The sequence below is a fragment of the Odocoileus virginianus genome, chromosome 27, assembly GCF_023699985.2.
Source record: "Odocoileus virginianus isolate 20LAN1187 ecotype Illinois chromosome 27, Ovbor_1.2, whole genome shotgun sequence".
In the NCBI taxonomy this organism is placed as follows: Eukaryota; Metazoa; Chordata; class Mammalia; order Artiodactyla; family Cervidae; genus Odocoileus; species Odocoileus virginianus.
The window spans coordinates 20,139,360-20,158,803 of NC_069700.1; the positions used below are offsets into that span (position 1 = coordinate 20,139,360).

The window sequence follows — 19,444 nt, forward strand, 5'->3', positions numbered from 1 at the left end:
GTTAGCTTCCAACAGAGTTGCAAATGGTTTGGAGACCCTTATGGTGGAAATCTAACCAGTTAGCTGTTAGAGTGGTCTATTTCCCAGCTCTTCTAGATGTGATGTAGCATTCATTTCTCTATAGCTTTAAAGAGAAAAATGTTTCATAGCCGTGTGAGATATAGTTGACCTGCTGAAAATAAAGCACTTAAATGTTCTTTTTCTAATAAGGTGGACATCTTAACATATAGTTTCTGTATCATGTATCTTGCACAATAAGCACTCCAATGAATTTTACTTGTGTGGTCTTAATTTTCTTGGAAGGAGTTTCCTATCAAACTGTTGCTCCTTTTATTTTCAGGAGTGTTTGGGAAAGTTCAGCTTCATAGTGCTTATCCTAAGAAATCCTGGACACGTCTTGGGGCTGACATTGCTTCAGGCAATGAGAGGTAAGGAACGAGAGTAATTTAGGAATATATTTTTTGGTTTAACTTGCTTCGGCTGGAGGTTTTGTTACAATAGGAAATTAAATTTTAGATTAAGAATCATAATTCAAGGTTAGATAAGTGGGAAATATTAAAGGCCACAGGGATTTAAAATATTCTCTGTAACACAATAGAAGGACAAAATAAGCAAAAGGCGGGGGAGGATATAATTTATTTAAGGAGTAAATTTTATTTATCTATTTTTGTTGCTTATTTTTTAACTTTTTGTTTTGTATTGAGGTACAGCTGATTAACAATGTTGCAATAGTTTTGGGTGAGGTTCTCAGCCACATATATACATATATCCATTCTCCCCCAAACTCCACTCCTGTCCAGGCTGCCACGTAACATTTGCAGAGTTCTATGTGCTGTAATGGTCCTTGTTGACCCATTTAAATATAGCAGTGGGCACACATTCATCCCAAACTCCCTAACTATCCCTTCCCCCAGTCCTTGCCCGTGGCAACCATAAATTTGTTCTCCAAGTAAGGAGTAAATTTTAGATAACACGTGTTTACTGCTGTCAGTAAATCTTTAAAAAATATGAGTTCTATGACATAATAGATAAAATATGAGGTGGGACTACAATATCTGAATTGAAATGATGAGACAAAATGAGTGAGATGAAGTATATAAAGAATGTTATGAAATTTAAATTCAATAATGGAATTTAATAATGCTTTAATGGCAATAAAGAATGAAATCACCACTGCCTCAAAGTGAGTGCGTGTGTGCATGCTAAGTTGCTTCAGTCGTGTCCGACTCTTTGCAACCCTATGGAGTTGTAGCCGGCCAGGCTCTTCTGTCTGGGATTCTCCAGGCAAGAATACTGGAGTGGGTTGCCAAGCCCTTTTCCATGAAATGAGTAGGCAACATGAAAAAGAAACTGATGGAATCTACATAAATGAAGAGATAAGATCAAGAGATAAAAATAATAAAAGAGAAGGTGTTAGAAATAGAGAACAGAAAATAAAAGCACATTTTGGTAATGGCTCTTTTTTTAGTAAGAGTCCAGAATAATGAAACCACAAAGAATAACTAAAACTTAACTAAAATACACATAAAAGACTTGGAATTAGTTCCATTTCATTTGAACAACATTGAGAATCATGACTGCTCCAAATCCTCACAGCACAAGAAAAAACAGTGAAAAAAGTAAAATCAAAACAAAAGAAGACATAAAGCTTGATAACATTAGAATTCTCTACACCATTAAATATCAGAAGATAGTAGTGCAAAAATCTATACTGTGAAGGGAAAAATGATTATAGGCAAAAGTTTGGCTTATAAACATAGACCATGCCAAAATGCTGTTCACATATGAAAGCAAAATATACCTTCCACTTGGCAAGAACTGAAAACAATTAAAACTGTGTTCTAATAAAGAGATTAAACTGAATCTAAAATTTAAGAATGCAAATAAAATCCAGAAATTATAAAAAGGTTAATAAGAATAGGTATAGTAAGAAAAGTTTTACACTAGACAATATAATATAGAAATACAATAAATCTCTAAAAAACGAGAGGAAATTACCAGAAACAGAAATAGTAATGAAAGTATAGATATGAGTATAGATATAGTAAGGAAAGTTTTATACCAGATACTATAATATATTATGTTATATATGAAATATATAAAGTAAATCTCTCAAAAAAGAAAGGAAATTAACAGAAACAAAAATAATAATGAAGGTAATGAAGTTTGCTTACCTCTTTCAGTTTAAAACTTTAGATTAAAATTATAAAGAAAATAGGAAGAAATATGACTAATATAGTAAAGACAATTTAATTGGTATATATAAAATATATATCTGTTTAACCCAATATAATTATAATTAAAAAGTTTAATAAATTTTAATAAATTATATAGACCATAATCACAGTAAAATAAACAGAGATTAACACAAAATTTTAGCCAACAACCTTAATCTTTTGCAAGATGGAAGAAAAAAAATGGTTACCTTCTCTTAAATAACTTTTGTATCAAAGAGATCAAACTTTTATCAATAGAATACTTGGAAAATAACAGTAATGAGAATAATTGAATAAGACATGGCCATACATGTCATCACATTAAATGCTTTTATTATTGAATAAGAAAATATAAAATAAATGAACAGGTTATTAGTATTAGAAACCAGAAACAAATAACCACAAGCCTAATGAAATCATTCCATACCTGATAAAGACAGAAATTGGTGATTTACAAAGTAGGAAATTAGTAGACTTGATTTTTTTTTTCGAAGTACTGATATACTCTTTAATAACTAAGCACACAAAACAAAATATAATTCAGAAATGGGGATTCAGATATAACAGATATTGAAGAGATTAAAATTGTAATCTAAAATATATATATCTATAGAGTATCATTCTGAAATTAAGAAAAAATAAATTATATATAGAAACATAAATGATCATAATTGGCTAAAGAAGACTGAAAATTGAGAGAAACAATAACAGCAAAAATCATAAAGTTATCAAATATTTATTTCCAAGAATACATTTTGCTCAGATAAATTTATGGCATGTTCTTCTACTCATTCACTCATCATCACTTATTGTGTTGTATAATCTATTCCATAGCATAGAAAAATATGTGAAGATTGCCAATTCATTTTAGCAAGCACGCATAAAATAATTTTTAAAACAGCTGCTAAAGATAATTCAAAAAGAGAAACAGGCAACATCCAAGTTGTATCCTAAATAAAACAACAACAAATGAAATCCAGTAATTTACTGGAAAATGAGTGATTTAGTCAAGCAAAGCAGGATGGTTTGAAATTAATTAATATAATTTACCTAAATAAAAAAATATAAAGACTAAGAATTTGTTCAGTTTGGTACAAAACAGAAATGCATTTAGTAAGATTCAGCTTGCATTCTTGGAATAAATGATAAATTAAGACTATAACAATATATTTTTTAATGGAGTGGTTTAGTCATTAGTTGAGAAGCACTGTTTTAAGTAATAATACAAAATAAATAATTAAAAATCTCTCTTGGAAATGGCAACCCACTCCAGTATTCTTGCCTGGAGAATCCCATGGACGGAGGAGCCTGGTAGGCTACAGTCCACGGGGTCACAAAGAGTCGGATACGACTGGTCAACTTCACTTTCACTTAGACAAGCAATTTTCTTTTCTATTGAAAAACTGACATTAAAAATCACTGTATATTACAGCTATCATTAAAAATAGTTATGAAAATTTTAAACAGTATATTGAATCAAGAAAAATACTGTAACTAAAAAAATCAGCTGTAACTACCAAGAAGAATTCAAATTATCATTTTTTTTTTCAGATTATATACACTTTTGTTCTAGAAAAGTAGAGAATCATCCAAAAAAACAAAAGAAGCATTCAGTAAAAGCACAAATCAATAGCCTTTTAATACGTGAACAATAAAATTTTAAATTACAGTGTACAGTGTTATTTAAAATTTCAATTTAAAATATCTATAAATAAACAAGTGAAATTACAGGAGCCATAAAAGCAGATCTATAAAACACTAGTCAAAGGCATAAAGGAGATTAGAATAAATGATGATGCATAACATAAATGGAAAAACTCAATGTTTTAAGCGTGTCAATTTAATGCAAATTTAATCACAAACCAAATAAATGCATTTTGAATCTGACTCATTAAATCTATGTCTTTTGGTGCAATAAATACTTGAAGATAGCCAAACATTATCAATTATTTAAATATATATATATGTATATTGCTTCCCTGGTGGCTCAGCCGGTAAAAAATCTGCCTGCACTGTGGGAGACCTTGGTTTGATCCCTGGGTTGGGAAGATCCCTTGGTGAAGGGATCTTTCATATGTATATATAAATATCTTTAATGTGAATAATTATTGTTATTGGCACCAGAACAGGAGAGACTACATAGCAATAGACCCAGGTATGTATCATTATTTGGAATTGGAAAAATTAGCATTTCAATTTTAAGCGCTTCCCATTTAGTTGAAAATTTGTGCTGGACTAATTGGTCGATGCTTTGGAAAAATATAAAATTAGATTCTCACTTTATGCTTTACTGTAAGTTATCAGTTCAGTTCAGCTCAGAAATGAGGTGTATCCTTTTATATTGAGTGGACAGGGAAGATCTTTCTAGAGAAGGGAAATGACAGATGCTGAGTCATATGGTACCTTTGTTTACATGTGAGAGGTCAAAGGGAAAGTTACAGAGAGTTTTATGCAGAGTTGATGGAATCTGATTTAGGTTTTGAAAACTGCTTGGACTTTCCTGGTGGCTCAGCAGTAAAGAATCTGCCTGCAATGCAGGAGACACAGGGTTCTATCCCTGGGTCAGGAAGATCCCCTGAAGAAGGAAATGGCAATCCACTCCAGTATTCTTGCCAGGATAATCCCATGGACAGAGGAGCCTGGTGGTCTACAGTCCACAGGGTCACAAAAGAGTCAGGCACTACTTGTCAACTAAACAACAATAACTGGCTGCTATGAAGTTGATGTATCATGAAGATAAGAACAGAAACTGGGGTATCTGGAGGTCAGCTGAGGTCAAAAACATGGTGGCTGGGACTAGGGAGGAGGCACTGGAGATGGAGAGAAGAAATGATGCTGTCTGATTGCCGATGAATTGAATATTGCAGTAGGGGGAGTCCTTCTGGTTTTTTGATTGATCAACTTGTTGGGCGGTGGAAGAAGGCACTGAGATGGGAGACTGGGAGAGGAACAGACTTATCAGGGTGGATGATGGCAGGGATGTGCTAAGTTGGAGACACCAAGTAGAGATGTGAGAAAGGCAGTTTAATATAGAACACAGGGCTCAGCGAGACCATGACAGTGAGTCATCCTGTTGATGACGTAGATGGTATCACTGATCTAGAAGCGTATCAACAGGGAGAGGAGAAAATCGGAGCCTGGACATGAGATTGAGGCCAGTCTAATTTTTTAGAAGTTGATAGAGGGGAGTCAGTGCAGGTGATGGAGGCAAAGAGACCTAAGAGGTGAGTCTGTGCTGGGAAGAAGAATGGAGAACATGAGGGACCTGAATGCCAGGGTGGCTGATGAGGAGAGAGCAGACCAAGCCATGATGACAGGGCTTCAAGGGTTAGTTACGAGGCAGGGCTATATTCACTGATGTTATCAAGAACTTCAGTGTTTAGCCTAATAGCATTGTGCAACTATTTTAGGCTTTGAAGGAGATTGTATGGGTGGGAGGTAGCACCAATACTCACATTTTTGTGTCTAAAAAAAATCATTCTAGGTACAACACAGACAACAGGAGGGCCAAAAACAGATCTAGGGACACTACTTAGGAGGTGCAAGTGAGACACAGTGTAACTTGTAGTCAGGAGGTGGAGTAGCAATGGAGAGAAGTGCGTAGATGTATAGACAGGAGACAAAATCTCTAGGATTTTTACCAAAAGAGTGTGGGGTCTGGCTGCTCGCTGCTCAAAAGCCAATAAACAGGCCAGGCTGGTGGAAAGCAAAGTCTCCTTTACTTCAGATGCCAGCAACAGGGTGTGGGGAGGGTGGTGGACATCCATCTAAAGGTTGACTCTTCCTCCCTTACAAGGAGAGGGTGAAAGCTTTTATAGACAGAGTGTGTGTGGAGGGGAGGGGGAGCTGCATGCAGAAACAGCATAGTAAATCTCTAACAGTCATTTGCAAATTGATCATCAGTGATCTGACCAGCATCATCTTGGTTGTTTTAAGTTCAGTTCAGTTCATTTGCTCAGTCATGTACAACTCTTTGCAACCCCATGGACTGCAGCATGCCAGGCTTCCCTGTCCATCACCAACTCCCAGAGCTTGCTCAAACTCATGTCCATTGAGTCAGTGATGCTATCCAACCATCTCATCCTCTGTTGTCCCATTCTCCTCCTGCCTTCAATATTTCCCAGCATCAGGGTCTTTTCAAATGAGTCAGTTCTTTGCATCAGGTGGCCAAAGTATTGGAGTTTCAGCTTCAGCATCAGTCCTTCCGATGAATATTCAGGGTTGATTTCCTTTAGGATTGACTGGATTGATATCCTTACAGTCCAGGGATTCTCAAGAGTCTTCAAAAGCACAATTCAAAAGCATCAGTTCTTTGGTGCTCAGCTTTCTTTATGGTACAACTCTCACATCCATACCTGACTACTGGAAAAACCATAGCTTTGACTGTATAGAACTTTGTTGGCAAAGTAATGTGTCTATTTTTTAATATGCTGTCTAGGTTTGTCATAGCTTTTCTTTAAAGGAACAAGTGTCTTTTAATTTCATGGCTTCCATCACCATCTGCAGTGATTTTGGACTCAAGGAAATAGTCTGTCACTGTTTCCATATCTATTTGCCATGAAGTGATTAGGACCAGAGGTCATGATCTTAGTTTTTTGAATGTTGAGTTTTAAGCCAACTTTTTCACTCTCCTCTTTCACTTTCATCAAGAGGCTCTTTAGTTCTTCTTCGCTTTCTGCCATAAAGGTGGTATCATCTGCGGGTCTGAGGTTATTGACATTTCTCCTGGCAATCTTGATTCCAGCTTGTGCTCCATCCAGCCCAGCATTTCGCATGATGTACTCTGCATATAAGTTAAATAAGCAGGGTGACAGTATACAGCCTTGACGTACTCCTTTCCCAGTTTGGAACCAGTCTGTTGTTCCATGTCCTGTTGGGAACAGTTCCATTTGTTCCCATTTCTTTGAGGCCAGTTCTTGGAATTGTGGCGGCTCATGTCCTGGGTACAGTCTGGTCATCATGTAGTTAACTTCTTCCACCTGGTGTTTTAGTATCTATAAGACAGTTCACGGGATATGGCTTAGAATAGTATCTATTAAGCCCTTGAGAAAGAGCGAAGAAAGGTCCCTGACTATGATTCATGATTATATTTTTATTATTTCGTCTCCTTTGATTGTTCTCCTTTGTTTCTGCATTTTTTACTTCTCTGATTAATCTTATTCTTTGACTAGAGTTTTCCCAGACAAAAGGCAGGCAGAGGATATGGTGGGAGGGGGTGAGGAAGGGCCATAGAATCCTCTCCATCTCAGGATGAACTGGGCGTGAGGTGCTTTCTTGGTTCTGGTTTGTGTAAATAGATGGCAGCACCATTCACTAGTGGAGGACTAAATTTGTTGGAAAAGATGAGTTTAGATTTGGTCATGTTGAGTTTGAAGTGTTTTTCTGACGCCCAAAAGAATTTGTCAGGGAGGCATTTCTAACAGGAATCAATAAGAATCTTTAATTGTTATCAGGTTAGCAAGTTGGAATTTGGCAGGAGCCATATGAATGGATTTTTCTTATAAGAATGTGTTAAAAACCTCATTCAGAATCAAGTTACAGGCTCTTCTGAAAGAAACTCAATTTTATTAATTAAAACTATCGATAGTAATTAACTAGCTGCCACTTACTGACTTCTTATCATCTAGGCTCAGTCTGTGTCAGACATCTACCAAGCATTGTTACTATACATTATCTAACTTAAATGTCGCAGTGCTACAAATTAGATGTTACTGTCTGCACTTTCTAGGTATAAAAACTGAGGCTGAAGAAGGTAAGTAAAGTTTCCAAGGTCAGAAAGTTTGGATTTTTACCATAGCTTGTCTGATTCCATTTTTGTGTTCTACATACTACAAATGTTAAAAACAATCATATTAAAAGCAAAATTATTGAGTATCAGTATCAGAGGAGTACTTTAATAGATTTATATACAATGATATATGGTTAACATAGTGCATTCATTTTGTGGGTTTCTTTTTTTAACCTTTTAAAAATATGTGAAATAATTTAAGACACAAGAAGTTGCAAAAATAGTAGAATTCCCAAGTACCCTTGATTCAGCTTTCCTTGATGATATCTTACATAATCACAGACTATAAAATTCAACAAGTTGATATTAGTACAGTATTAACTGTACTACAGACCTCAATCAACCTGTTTCTTTAAACACTGATCTACAATCTTCCTGCTATTAAAAACCAATTTAATATGTCTTTCTAATATACTGTTATGGGGACAGATTTTACCTGGACTCTTACGAACTTCACCAAGATTTCTTTGATGTTTCATGATTACGTTGATGTTTCTACTCTTTGACATTTCGTGGTTATTTTATCAATCCTAAGATAAAGGTTTTAAATTGTATCTTGGTCACTGGAAGATTTTAAATGGTTAGGGTCCAATTTATGTTTGAATCTCATTTACCTTGTGTGAATAATTGACTGTTAGGAGGACAAAGGTGGAAACAGAGAGATTAACTGTTAAAACATCGCAGTAACATTGCAGTCTTTTAGGTGACAATGCTGATGGTTTAGAGTGGGATGGAATGAAGGAAAGAAGTGGTTAAACACATGTTGAAGAAGAGCCAACATAATTTGCTGATGGCCTGGGCAAAAGGAAAGAGTTCAAAGATCACTGCAGAAATCTGACTTGAGCAAGTGGGTGAAGAGTGGTATAATTTACCTAGAAGAGGACAACTGGGAACAGAGTAGGCTTATGGGGAAACTTCCTCAAAGGCTCTTTTTTTTTTTCAATTTCTTATCTCATTTAGTTTTTAAGGAAAGTGTGGAAAGCACTGGCCAATCCTTTTGTCCTGTTATTTTTCTGTTTCTTAAGTAGTTTATTCACTTATTCTGTTACTTATAAGGAAATGACTCTGACCTGAAGAACAAATCATTTCTCATCTCAATCTTTCCTGAGGACTTCAGCTTTTAATTCTAAGGTCATCCTTGATGGTATCTATTCTCTTATCTCCCATATCCAATCAGTGATAGCATTCTATGGATATGTTTCTTTTTCTGTTCCTTTTCTTTATAGTTTATTATAAGATATTGAATGTAGTTCCCTGTACTATATAGAAAACCCTTGTTTTTTATTTTATATATGGTAGTGTGCATCTGTTAATCCCATATTGCCAATTTATCCCACACCTCCATCCCCTTTGGTACCCATAAGTTTATTTCCTATGTCTGTCTGTTTCTCTTTCATAAATAAGTTCATTTGTATTATTTTGGGTTAAACATACAAGTGATACCATATAATATTATCTTTCTCTGTCTGACTTATTTCACTTAGTATGACAATTTCTAGGTCCATGCATGTTGCTGCAAATGGCACTATTTCATTCTTTTTTGTTTAAATAGCTAATATTCCATTGTGTGTGTATACCATGTCTTCTTTGTCTTTTCATCTGTTATTTGGCACTTGGGTTGTTTCTATATCTTTACTATTATAAATAGTGCTGCTGTGAACATTGGGGTGCATGCATCTTTTCAAATTAGAGCTTTTGTCTTTTCCAGATCTATGACAAGGGGTGGGATTGCTGGATCATAGGGTAACTCTATTTTTAGTTTTTAAGGGGACTTCTACATTATTTACCACAGTGGCTGCTCTATGGGTACACTTTGTTTGGAATATTTATTGTGTCTCCTTCTGCTACACTCTCACTTTGGCACTTCTATGTGGCTTTCTATAACAGCTTCTGTACTGGCTTTCTGAATATTTGATAAATGCAATTAGAGGGTCAGAAATACCCTTACATCTCTTCTTTATCTTTATACTTCCTACTGGTCTTTAAAGATTCTATCACACCTCCCACAGGACATTCAGTCTCCCCTCCAGCACACGCTGATTTTCTACCATTTGAATCAATACACCATGTGATTTTATGACTTATAATTTTAATAAAAACATGCTTCTTAGTGATTGATACTAAGCTGCTTCAGGTATGTACGTCCTGTTCCTACAGTAGTGTTCTACAGGAGAGGAAAATACTGGGTTTTTTTAAAAAATTGATTTGGTGTATTATTTAGCATCCAGCACACAACAGAAATTAAAAAAGAGTTCTAATAAGTGTGTGCTACACTGGATTGATGTAACTTTTCTGGAAATCAGAACTTATGGAGCCTGTTGACTCAATGGCATCTTGTCTAATAAATTAGAATCTTGAATTTAAATTAAAAAATTACTGTAATTATTTTTGTGCTCATTAATCAAACCTCATGATTATACTATAACAACTTAGTTCAAATGTTAGAACGTAGAGATGGTGACTTATTCATTTTTTAGCAGGAGTTCAGGATCACATTGTAATATCCAAAAGAAGATGGTTCCTTCTGGTCCAATGAGCTAGTGGGTCCTAATCTCAAACTGGCTACTGTCTCCATGCTTGGAAAAGACATATGAGTTAGGAAGGGAGGAGGGACATAGATTCTTACAGTGAAAATGAGCTTGAACATTGAGGACAGCAGATTAAAATTCTTTTAATTATGCAATTAAATAAAGTGTAATTTCAAGTAAAGTACTTTCTCTGAGTTTCAATTTCTTTTTCTATAATAGCAAAAAAATCATACTTGGTTAATAGAGTAGTTATAAGGATTAAGTGAATCAATGTGTGTAAAGCACTTAGGCCAGTTTCTGGCACCAAGTCAACCTCGCGTCATGGTAGTTATTACAGTAACCAGGATTCTTTCAATGGAAAGTAAAAATAAAAGCAACCCTTCTTAATCCATTTGGGAAATTGCATCGGATCCTCCCTCCACCTCCCCTGTTTCTCTATTTCAGTCTCACTTGTTCCTGCTGAAGAGATTTCCACATTCTGTAGGGTGCAACTGAACCCTGAAGCCATTGGCTTTTCCCAGCTTTACCACTAGAGAGGAAATTTCTCTTTCTCCTTAGTTGCAATTCAGAAGTCTAGGAGACTACAGTTGCTAGCACTGTATTGTATAACTTGCTAAGAGAGTAGAACTCGAGTGTTCTCACCAAACAATAACAAAAAAAAGGGTGAATGTGTGAGGTGACTGACATATTAATTAGCTCAGTGGGGGAATTTTTTCATAATGTGTATGTATGTTGTATCAAATCAGCATATTATGTTTTAAATATCTTGAGTGAGTGAGTGAAAGTTGCTCAGTTGTGTCTGACTCTTTGTGACCACATGGACTATACAGTCCATGGAATTCTCCAGGCCACAATATTGGAGTGGGTAGCCATTCCCTTCTCTAGGGGATCTTCCCAACCCAGGGATCAAACCCAAGTCTCCCACATTGCAGGTGAATTCTTTACCAGCTGAGCCACAAGGGAAGCCCTACAACTTTATTTTTCAACTATATCTCATAAAGCTGGAAAAGAGAAAGGATTTTAACTAATGAAGGCAGGTTGGACCCCTTGCCCACACTTTGGCAAAAGGATTCCAGCTCTCACTAGGACCACTTAGTGTGGTGAATGAGGAGATCAGGTTTCAGAAGAGATGTGATGTATTTCCTGGAACAGAGGAGAAAATAGCTCAGGTAGACAAACAGTTGAGGGCATTCCCGATGGCTCAGGGGGTAAAGAATCCACCTGCAATGCAGAAGACACAGGAGACGTGGGCTCAATCCCTGGATTGGGAAGATCAACTGGAGGAGGAAAATGGCAACACACTCCAGTATTCTTCCTAAAAAAATCCCATGGACAGAGGACCCTGGTGGGCTACAATCCAAAGGGCCCCAAAGAGTTGGAAATGACTAAGCGTGGTATGGGATGGCAGACAAACAGTTGACGCCAAAGACCATTCATATTGTCACCGTCATCATCAATACCATTACAGGATTCAGTTTCTTTAAATACCTCATTGGAGGTATTTCATTGGAGTCTGAGGGTCCTCGGCCAATTCCAATGGCAATTGACAAAAGAAAGTTTAAATAGGAGTTAAAAACAAACAAACAAACAAACAAAAACGCCTCAGTATTACTTAAGATCAGAATTCTATGGCCACTCTAATTCCTCAGGGAAGAACATTTTGACATCCAACACTCTGAGCCTATGGTCAAGTGCATCTGTTGTCATTAAGATCTCCCTAAAGTTTACTTAAATTCATTTAAGTTATAGATATTTCTATATGAATGCTTTCTACATGGTGGCAAAAACTTTTAAATCAAATTTATATTTGTTTCATTCTTTGTAATTATGTCCTTTTGACCAAAAGTATTACATTTTTCTCTAAACTAGGTAAAATTTAATGCAAAAATAAAGGAAGCTGCTGATTATTTTGTTTATACTTTTCAAAAGTTATCTTTCAGGAGACTTTTGCAGTGATTATTCAGTTTCTTCTCTCTTCTCATATGGTTTCCATTTAGAGTCAATTATGTTGCAAACAACTCTTTTAATTTTTTTGTTTATTTATTATTTTTGGTGTGTTTTGCTCAGAAAAATGAGCAGATCTCCCCTCTCCCCTGTAGCTATAAGATTCTTATTAGTATTAATCAGACACATGAAATAGAGCTGGGAGTCAAACCCTTAAGCTAGGATTTCTTGAAATGGTTGGTGGGTCTCCCTTCAAGTAGGAAGAGTGAATCTTTGTATTTAAGGAATTTAAGGAATGTTGATAACTTGACTAGCAGAACTTTCTAGACTATTAATATTGGAACCAAAGTTTTCCCTGAATTTACCACTATTGCTGTGTAGACAGAGAAGGAGCCATGCCCTCTTGCCATTTGTATATCTTCTTAAGAGATACAGAATCTCAAGGTTTCAGTAGTAAACAGACGAGAGAATTGTTCATAGATCTGTATGGTTTTGGAAGCCATCATGACAAAAGTTAAGTTCATTTATATTTTTATTGAAAAGTTTGGAATAATAATTTCAATAATTCCTTTTCTCTTTGCCTAGAAAATTGTGAGGAGCTCTGGGGTTTACATAGCTGGATAGTCCTATTTTCATTAAATATTAACTAACAAGTGGCATTGGTAAAGAACCTACCTGCCAATGCAGGAGACATAAGTGACACGGGTCCCATCGCTGGGTTGGGAAGATCTCCTCGAGTTGGAAATGGCAACCCACTCTAGTATTCTTACCTGCAGAATTCCCATGGACAGAGGAGCGGGCTACAGTCCACAGGGTCGCAAAGAGTCGGACGTGACTGAAGTGACTTAGTACACACACAACAGTGTCAAAGTTGAGTATCCACAGAAGACAGTACAAAATCATTTACAAAGCAGTGGTGTCTGTTTTGTCAAAATGATGAACAGAAATGGGACTGGGTGTTCAGTAGAGAAGATCCCCATGGGATCACTTCTTGAAGGCAAAGGAGCTTCAGTGAGTTTTTAAGACTGAAGAGCAGAATACAGGAGATGATATTTTAATTGATAGGTGAGAAGCACATTATCTATTTCTTGGCAGAGTGAGTCGGTTCATCAGGTTGGAGCAGAAGACTTACATAAGGGACTTGTGGGATAAGGCTCTAATTATTTCTTAGTTTACATTATGGTTCATAGTTTGCGTTGCTCTGTGGGCTTCAACAAATATATAATGGCATGTATCCATCCTTAAAGTATCACACAGAAGAATTTACAGCCCTATAAATCTCCCGTGCTCCCTAGGGAATGAGTTTTAATTCTCATTTTTCACAAGGAACTTTCCTGAACATTGTCATGACCTATGTCTGAAAAGCTCTATTGAACAATATAAACAAAAATAAAAAGATTATCCCAATAATACGGGCCATGAAGGAAAGGATTGATTTCAGTTATATTCCTAATTTGGCTTTGGTGTGACTTTATATCCATCAGCTGATTTTCTTTTTAAGAAGTAGATTTTTCTTCAATATACTACCTGGTAAGTTAGAAAATTTAGATTTAAGTGAAAATGACTAATAAACTCACCTTCCATTGGCAAGCTGACATTTTTAGTGTACATTTTTTTCTATTTTCTGCTTTCTGTGCATGCATTACTTTTATTAAAAATAAATGGGACATATTATTTTATATCCTCCTTTTTTTCAGTCAGTACATAATGAATCCTGTAATTCAGTGTTCTGGTACATTGTGCTTTTTAATAACTATATAATAATGCATGTGGGCTTCTCAGGTGGCTCAGTAAAGAACCCACCTGCCAATTCAGGTGATGCAGAAAACTGGAGTTTGATCCCTGCACTGGGAAGAGCCCCTGGAGAAGAAAATGGCAACCCATTCCAGTATTCTTGCCACGATAATGTCATGGACAGAGGAGCCTGACTGGCTACAGTCCATGGGGTCACAAAGAGTTGGACATGACTGAGCAGGCACACACACAGTAATCTACTGTTTGAGTTACAGATCTCTTACATTTGTGGGTTATCATAATATAGTCATTATGAAATGTAGGAGTTTTGCTTTTTATTATATGTGAAGAGCTAAGAATCAAACAGATAGGAGGATGTCATTTAATGGAAAGAACTTGAATTTGATCAGGAGACTTAGGCTTAATTCAACCTCTGACTTCATTTAGTTATCTAATCTTGAGTTTTGTTATTTATTCTTTCTGAATCTTGGTTTCCTTGCCTTTAAAAGCTAAGGGTTACTTTATTATTTTGTAACTGTGAGTTTTCTAGGATGTCATAGCAAATGAACAAAGCATGTCTAAATTCTTTAATTAAAATTGCATAACTGACAGTAGTCTTGTCTCTGTCTTTTTCAGTCTCTCTTCTTCTCTTTAATCTCAGGCACATCACATAGATTTAAATTAATTACAATCTTTGGTTAATAACAAATTTACACCATTGGCCTATAAATGACCCCCTATAACTCCTTTTTTTTTGGTGCTAATATTTTATATGAGTCATCTGTGAATTCTCCACTCACACAGTAGACTAGTGTCTGCTAGTCAGAATCTACTAGTCAAGGATGTTTACTAAACAAAAAAATGTCTTCTAGTCACAATCTAAATTGTCATTTTAAAATGTAAATGTCATTGGTTTCATTCACCATTATGTCTCTAGCACCTACTATAGTGTGTGGCATGTACTGTTGCTCAGACAATATATGTTTCTTGATTGAAAGGCCTTCACATGGACCCATTTCCTGGATGAAACTTTACTGATAGAAGAGACACTATTGTCAATGCTTGCTAAAGTGTGCACATTAACAAAAGAGCCAGGCAATTAATATAAACTTATACTGTTGAAGTTGGTAATGACTGTAACTGGAGGATAAAGCAGACATATTTACTAGGGAAAGATAGGCAGCAGCAAATGACTGAACAAAAACCTTATTAAATGGTACTTAAGAAAAAACAAAAATTAGCAAAACTCACACTGCATATTGTGATGAAAACACAATGCTTGGAACATAGCACCTTCAAGAAATGCATACCTTTGTCCCTGTAATAACAGGGGGATAGGAGAGGAAAATCCAAATAGTGTCACTTTTCAAATGAAGATAAGAAACTCAGAAGAGTTACGTGACCTCTCAAGGTCCCACAGCTACTAAGTGGAACCTCTAGGATTCACACTGTATCTTCTTGACCATGAAGGTATGAGCCTTAAATGTGTGATGAGAAATTGTCTGAAAATGGTATTAGAAGTCTTCAGAAAATGTGAGAAAAGATCCCTTCTGAAATACCTTTATTATTCGAACTGTTTCCCAATCAAGGAAGTAGACTTCCACTTTAGGAAACCATATGGAGAAGGCATTACTAAACTCTCAAAATTTTACCCTTTCTTGTTCTTTCGTCTGATGCTTCATGGCCACAGAATACCTTGGCTATCCCTGTATTGCATGCATGTAAGCCAGAAGATGAACTCCATTAGCATTAATGTTTTGCAAAAGTCTTTTTTCTCCATCTTGACTTGATGTTTCTACTTTACTCTCCCTGGTGGGAACTGCCATTTGCAGCGGATTTCCTCTTCTCCCTGGAATGAGTAGATCATATCTGACTTGCACTGCCAGTGTACTTGATACGATCTTTATGCTGTTACAGAATTATAGTAGAGGACACAGTGGATTGGCGACCCCATGACAAGATTGTCCTCAGCTCCTCTTCGTATGAACCTCACGAAGCAGAGGTCCTCACTGTGAAAGAAGTCAGGGGCCACCATATTAGGATCCATGAACGGCTCAGACACCGACACATCGGTAAGGCTTTGGTTTGTTAGTTAAGGGAAGTGAATGAGCCAAGACAAACGTGTTCAGCAACCTGCCTGGGGACCTTGGATCCAACCGGCGTTCAGAGGGGATGGATAATACTTTGCCGTTGCCCTAGGCTCATCCTAGAAGGCTTTATCTCCATCCCTTCATTAATTTTATTGCCTAATTTTTTAAAAAAAAATACTTTGATGTGAGGGTATTTTTTTAACTTTTTTATTTATAATGGCAAGCCTAGAAGCAAGCAGAAGGGTTAAGAAACTTGTTCAAGGTCACCGGGCATTTTCATGGCTAAGCCAGAATAAACCTCATGGGAGATGAATTTCCAGTTCATTTCCTGGCACATTGAATCACACAACCACTTAGAATGTGGCAGTTATTGTAAATAATGACTCCTTACTTTTTCCATACTTAGGAATGTATCCTTTCTGACATGAAGTTCATTTTATGTATTGACTACTGCTACTGCCCCAAATTATAAATAAATAAAGTCAAATACCTCTTTCTTTAAAAAAAAAAGTACTGAATATTTTAATACACTATATACACTTAAAATACATTGCATGTAAATAATAAATAACCATGCTTCCTGGTCCAGTCTAATAACTGCATTTAACCCAGGAAATGTAGCTAATAAGTAATATAGCAGGGAAATAAAGGGATAAGGGGTTATCTTTTTATTCTCTGATATTTGAGAGGGAAATACATGTTTTCAGCAGGGTCATATCTAAAGCTTTCTAAGTCATAGCTTTAAGGATGATTTTATTTCTAAACAGTGGCAGGGAAAAGAAAACTCGTCACCAATCCCTACCTGTAATATGCAGACGTGCAATACAAATACAAGGGGAGAGGGGGCGATGTAACAAACATGCGAGACTGGGGAAGCGCCTTCTGAGAGGGGTGAGCTTCGGACCTGCCAGGAGAGGGCGCTGCCGCCGCCACTTTTGTCCTATCGCTGCCTCAGTGGGTCTGGGCCTCCTCGTTCTGACAGTGCACTACTGAACGCGGAAATCTCACGCTGACAAGTTAAAGGAAGGGGCTTGGGGGTCCCACTAATTGGACCGGTCTGCCCTGACATCCCTGTCCCAGTACCCATCGTGACTGAGGAGAAATGAATTCTTGCTCAGATACGCTTACTCTGGTCCCAAGGAGAGACTAGTGAGCCGGCTTTTCATTTCTCAGCTGACATTTGTGGAGAACGCCCGAGGAAAGGCAAACCTTAGTGTTGGGAGGACTTCCGCGGGGAAACGAGTGTTTTCATTTGTCAGGTTCGCTGAGTCCCTAACTGGCGATCTCCGAAATAGGTTTTTTAAAGTTTTTCCTTCCTGTTGCCCCAGGAAGTGCCCACGTCATGGAGGGTGGCCGACGCATTCATTTGGCTGCTGAGGTTGGTCTTTTGACACGAAACATACAAATCCAGGGTGATACATCATGCAGAGGGAGACTACTTGTGGGGTCCTTCAGAAAGTCCAGCGTGGAAGAATTTTCAGGTAAATGAAAATTTAAGTTACTAAGCACTAAGAATTGGATGCTATGAGACCCTCCGAAATTCCAATAGTGGGAATTTTCATCTACAAAACAAAATGTCTGAAATAGATGCTTGTTTATGCTCTGAGAAACTATGAATTTTCAGTCCTAATCTGTGCTTAATTATCAGTGTGATGTTAAAATAATATTCTAGCTATCAGTACATCGGCACATTTTTACCTCAGAAAGAAAAAAATATATATAAAGAAAAACCACCTTCAGCAGATGTGAAATTTCCTCTGCTTTGAAACTGTAGATGATTTAATGACCACTTGAATTTTATCTCTTTCCTGAATTTCTATTACTCTTTCCCAGTAGCATGCTTTATCTGATGGCAGACCTCATCTCATGCTATAAATTAATAGTGTAAATTTAAACAAGAAGATTTCCATATTCTAGACTGCTCTAGGGATCAGTTCAATTTCTCTCATTTCCTTCAATCTTTAGCTCTTCTGGAATTTTTTTTTTCATTTATTTTTATTAGTTGGAGGCTAATTACTTTACAATATTGTAGTGGTTTTTTGCCATAAATTGACATGAATCAGCCATGGATTTACATGTGTTCCCCATCCTGATCCCCCTCCCACCTCCCTGCCCATCCCATCCCTCTGGGTCATCCCAGTGTACCAGTCCTGATCACTTGTCTCATGCATCCAACCTGGACTGGCGATCTGTTTCACACTTGATAATATACATGTTTCGATGTTGTTCTCTCAGATCATCCCACCTTTGCCTTCTTCCATAGAGTCCAAAAGTCTGTTCTGTACCTCTGTGTCTCTTTTTCTGTCTTGCATATAGGGTTATCATTACCATCTTTCTAAATTCCATATATATGCATTAGTATACTGTATTGGTGTTTATCTTTCTGGCTTACTTCACTCTGTATAATGGGCTCCAGTTTCATCCATCTCATTAGAACTGGTTCAAATGTATTCTTTTTAATGGCTGAGTAATATTCCATTGTATATATGTACCATAGCTTTCTTATCCATTCGTCTGCTGATGGGCATCTAGGTTGCTTCCATGTCCTGGTTATTATAAACAGTGCTGTGATGAACATTAAGGTACATGTGTCTCTTTCAGTGTGGAGATTCCTTAAAAAACTGGAAATAGAACTGCCATATGACCCAGCAATCCCACTCCTGGGCACACACACCGAGGAAATCAGAAGTGGAATGTTGTGGAATAATTTTATTGGCACCTTATTTCTGAAACTTGGGTTCCTTACAAATGATTCCAGTGTTGTTTCCTAGTTAAATAAAGCTCCATCTTAGAAAGTCACTGTCTACATGAATATAATAAAGGCTCTGAGAAGGCCTAGAGTAAAGGATCTAAGCACTTCCCACATATATTGAGCATGGAACAATTTTTGTGGGCACATCTGTTCTCAGTTCAGTCTCTCAGTCATGTCCGACTCTTTGTGACCCCACAGATTGCAGCATGCCAGACTTCCCTCTCCATCACCAACTACCAGAGCTTGCTCAAACTCATGTCCCTCGAGTCAGTGATGTCCATCTCATCCTCTGTCGTTCCCTTCTCCTCCTGCCTTCGATCTTTCCCAGCATTAAGGTCTTTTCCAATGAGTCAGTTCTTCACATCAGGTGGCCAGTATGGTAAAGGATGGTG

The 19,444-nt window shown here is 36.8% G+C and overlaps 1 protein-coding gene across 2 annotated transcripts in view; it reads left to right on the forward strand.

The window, feature by feature from the left end:
* Positions 1 to 19,444, forward strand: part of PKHD1 (PKHD1 ciliary IPT domain containing fibrocystin/polyductin) — a 427,795-nt gene that overhangs the window by 288,689 nt on the left and 119,662 nt on the right. For both annotated transcript variants that reach the window (XM_070456320.1, XM_070456321.1), the window contains 3 exons: positions 341 to 428; positions 16,128 to 16,282; positions 17,629 to 17,781. In XM_070456320.1, the coding sequence (XP_070312421.1) occupies positions 341 to 428; positions 16,128 to 16,282; positions 17,629 to 17,781 (396 nt within the window). The remainder of the gene's footprint in view (positions 1 to 340; positions 429 to 16,127; positions 16,283 to 17,628; positions 17,782 to 19,444) is intronic.